At 31.6% G+C, this 4,186-nt stretch overlaps 1 protein-coding gene across 1 annotated transcript; it reads left to right on the top strand.

Moving 5' to 3' along the window:
• Nucleotides 1–711: 711 nt before the first annotated feature.
• LOC118756685 (akirin-like) lies at nt 712–3,954 on the top strand. Its single transcript, XM_036491435.1, has 3 exons — nt 712–1,044; nt 1,116–1,475; nt 2,900–3,954. Exons 1-3 carry the CDS (start codon nt 807–809, stop codon nt 2,908–2,910), a joined length of 609 nt encoding a protein of 202 aa, XP_036347328.1. The 5' UTR covers nt 712–806; the 3' UTR covers nt 2,911–3,954.
• The last annotated feature ends 232 nt before the right edge of the window (nt 3,955–4,186 follow it).

Below are 4,186 nucleotides of genomic sequence, written 5' to 3'. Positions count from 1 at the left end.
ACTACAAGATCAAGTAAAAATCAAAAATTTATTAATTTTTTAAACAAATTCTCTCATCTTATTTAATGAAAAAAAGTTTGATATTTTGGTGAAAATTCGTTTAATTTTTACAATTTTTGTAGAAAGTTTGGAACTTTAATTTGTATGATTTTTGTTGTAGAACTAACTATATTTTTATAAGGAAATAATCAAAATTAAATGCAAGGAAATTAAATTGTCAAAAGTTGTCAATACGTCGTGCTACAATTTTCGTGATCACTGCTGTAAATGTCTATGTGCTGATCTTTCTAGCATTGTTACCACCACTGAGCGAATTGCTATGTTCTCTTATTCTTGACTATTACTGACCCTTTCTGCAGGTAGCTTGCCATTTATGTGGACGTTATTTGAGTTTTTAAGTCATCCCTTGTATTTTACTTTCTCCCACATTTCTTTGAATTCCTATGGAATTCTGGCGATTCTGTATATTCTGAGACATAAGTATATACGCATGCACATATATATGTATACATATGTACACACGAATGCATCCTCTAACCAACCACGCTGCCAGGTGCGGTGCCTTTTAGTGCGTTATTTTGCTTTCATTGTATTCCTTTACCTGTGAACATTTTTAATCTAAATCAGTTGATTCAGTTCTGTAGCCTATTGCACACATTGATTTAAAAAAAAATTTTGTGGCTTAAATTTTTAATTATTAAATACATAAAAATTTTTTTAATTTTAGTTTTCGTTTCGTGACTTTAAGCATATAATACATCATATTCAAGACGGCACAACTATTACTAAGCTATTATTAACAAAAAATGGCATGTGCAACACTCAAACGTACTTTAGACTGGGAAGCGTTAAATCAACGGCCTTCGAAACGCAGACGTTGCAATCCGCTCGGGCATTCATCAGGAAATGGATCATCACCATTGCGCTCATCTGCAGCTGCCATCACTTCCTACGAAAACATTCATAGTCCCAGCGGTAGCCGCATTTCTAAGGAACCACAGCCCAATCCATTCACAGAGGCCAATCTGTCAAAAATTTCTCCAGGTAAGTATAAAGTGGCTTTTCAAAAAGACAAAGAACTAATGCTTCTCTCCGTATTCAATTTTATGAATTAGATAAAATGGCTCAGGATATTCGAGATGAAATCAAACGACTGCACCGCTGTAAACGTCTTCAATTTTCATCGTCCACCATAGACGGTATGCAACAGGACTCAGAATCTAGTGGTTCCGAAATGGGCGCCGAAAGTCCACGTCGTCCAGACACCCCACCGAGCTTGGTGCGTAACCCGGAGAAGGCGCTTTTTACATTTAAACAGGTGCAATTGATATGCGAACGTATGCTGAAGGAGCGAGAAGATGAGATACGTGAAAAATACAATGCTGTGCTGACTACGAAGCTCGCCGAGCAGTATGATGCGTTTGTAAAATTCACTTACGATCAGATACAGAGGCGCTATGAAGCCACGCCAAGCTGTGAGTATAAATTTTAGTTGCATGTACCTACATATTTTCAGTGTCGAACATAATAATAGGGTCGTAAAATTTTGGCGTATTTGTTTAATGTTTATTACTTTTTTATTTATAAAAGTAAAGATTGCTTTTTATCTAACAAAAACCATACAAATAAAAGTTTCAAAATTTGTGCAGAAATTATAAAAATTCGGCAAGGTTTCTGCAAAATTTCAAATTTTTTAATCAGAATCTTTAGAAAGAAAGGTAGCTCATTAATTTTAGGTACAATAACTTCTGCAAAGTTTCAGAACTTTAAATCAAAACCCTTAGAAAAAATGAAGCCCATTAAATTTTAGTAAAATAAATATCAGCTTTCAAGTTGCGTTTTGACAATTTTATTGTCGATAGTTTAACGCCTTTTCTTACATATAGAATAGTTTTCCGATCTACGTGCTACAATAGTGCATACCAAAGTTTTTTCTACAGACTCTGATTAAGAAGTTTGAAATTTTGGTGAAACTTTGCCGATTTTTTTATAATTTTTGCACAAAACTTGAAATTTGGATTTACATGGTTAGTTTTAGATAATAAGCCAATAATAGAAACAAAAGAGATATTCAAAAATTTTCAAAACGTCGCGACATTTGTAATTTGTACGTATGTAAAAATAGTGTTAATGGTATTGTTTCGAAACAAGCATCATGATTTTTATTTTGTTGCTATCTTCTTAAACGCATTAATGCAAAGCATCAGCCTATTATTTTTTAACTAAAGGCTTAAATAGTATTAAATTTGCGCAACTTTATTGCACATATTGGACATTGATATAAGTCATGATTTGGAAATAAATGAGACTGATGCTTTGCATTTATGCGTTTAAGTGTTTTAGCGTCACGTTTAAATACAATAATATAATAACTTGCACCTAGAAATTGCCTTAAAATGTGTATAAGCAGAAAATTTATTTTTTAATTAATTTCTTCAGTTGTTTATGGCGAACTTTTGTATTTGAACTATATATGCTCATGTTTTCTGTTCATATACAGCTTTTTTAGCACTGGTATGTGTATATGTATGTTTTTCATATCCGGTTTGATACTAGTTCATTGAGGCTGCAGCATACCTTTAGGCATTAGGTATTGTAGGTCACCTCGGCATCTTTAATTATGTACATCCGTTTTAAATGATTTTTGACAAATTATTGATATAAATCGAATACTTATCATTAAAACTACATATAATTGAAATAAATCATTTAACATCCTTAAAACAATCCAGCCTAGTGACCATTAGATTATAATTATTACACCAACCAACCTCTCCGAAATAAACATCACATTTCATAATTATTAGACTAACAAAACTAATAATAATAAGTTTATAAATGATTAGCTATGTATTAATACAGTTAGTTATATAATTCTATCTTTTATTGTCTTTTTCAGATCTTTCATAATCGGACCTCAGGCGTACTTTATTACTAGTCGCTAAGATTTCATCGCAAATATACATAAGTACTGTATGTATATGCGCATTTTTTTTTTTTTTGTTGAAAACTACAATGGAATGGAACGCCCATCCTAACTATTGACAATTTGAAGAAGAGAACTGAAGCGAAAGCATTGAAATATTCGTTTAAATTATGAAAAACGCCCGAAATATAAAATGAAATGGATTGACTCATAAAATTAGCTGGCGTATTTAAGTTTTTGCATTCAATTAAGTCATCGTCTTGAAATACCTTTCCGTTAAGGCAATTCTGCTAAAAATATTACTATAGATAGAAAACAAGGAGCCTCATTGCGAGAGTCGTATCGAAGGCAAGTCGTTGGTCGAGAGTCGAATCGTAAAGAAAATTTCGTGTCATTGCCTAAAATTTCGACTCGACTAGTGTATTAAAGCGGAAAAACTTGGCAGCACTGCATACTTTTCGACGATTTTTGTCGTTTATATTTTTCAGCATGACAGTAGACAATGCCAATGTTGGCGAGTCGTGCAATTTAGCCTAATTTACGTCTTACGCACTGAGGCTGCAACTATAAGTAAATACATCGCAAAACATGTTTGAAAGCGAGTGTTTGTTAAAAATATATATTCTAATTTTTATAGACTGGGTTGTAAGTTATAAAAAACTTTGTGGCAGGCACATGTGAGATATTCGTAAGAACTAATTTTTTCATCACAACCTTTTTTTATTGCAATAATTATTCGAATACAAATTTATTTTTTCACTCAATTATGCATATATGAGAAAACATTCGAATACTTACGAATGAAATTGAAGAAGCAGAACTTATCAGCCAATCGTTCGCTCGCTTTCTTAACATAAAGACGCCGAAAGTATACTAATAAACTTTTAAGCAGTCTGCGCAATATTTAAGCAATTGCAAGCAAATGTAAATTGTTTAAAAAATAAGAATTCAAAGCTTTGAAAGCCATAACAATTCTTTGAACTACACTCGCAGCAAAGAAAGCTGCAAAATTTGAAATAAAACAAAAATAAAGCAAAAAGAAACACAACAAAGCATCAATACAACCAACAAATAAACAACAATTAAAAACCTCAGCATCAGTAAAACATAATTATATACACAAAACTATATATTATATAAACTTAGTATAGTGCAGATATTAGGCTAAACAAATGAATTGATAATATTATTATTTTAATAATAATAATGAAGTGAAGAAAAAAATAAATAAAACTTGGAACTTATTAAAAGTAAATAACC

This window comes from Rhagoletis pomonella, unplaced genomic scaffold (genome assembly GCF_013731165.1).
Source record: "Rhagoletis pomonella isolate Grant_MI unplaced genomic scaffold, Rhpom_1.0 Rhpom_scaffold_11524, whole genome shotgun sequence".
In the NCBI taxonomy this organism is placed as follows: domain Eukaryota; kingdom Metazoa; phylum Arthropoda; class Insecta; order Diptera; family Tephritidae; genus Rhagoletis; species Rhagoletis pomonella.
The sequence above is the reverse complement of the archived record's forward strand: the minus strand, read 5'-3'. Positions and strand labels throughout refer to the sequence as shown.

Bases quoted from the DNA above. Each gene is read 5' to 3' on its own strand.
- LOC118756685 (XM_036491435.1), top strand. From the start codon at position 807: ATGGCATGTGCAACACTCAAACGTACTTTAGACTGGGAAGCGTTAAAT. The intron at 1,045-1,115 runs GTAAGTATAAAG...TTTATGAATTAG, and splicing joins TCTGTCAAAAATTTCTCCAG to ATAAAATGGCTCAGGATATT.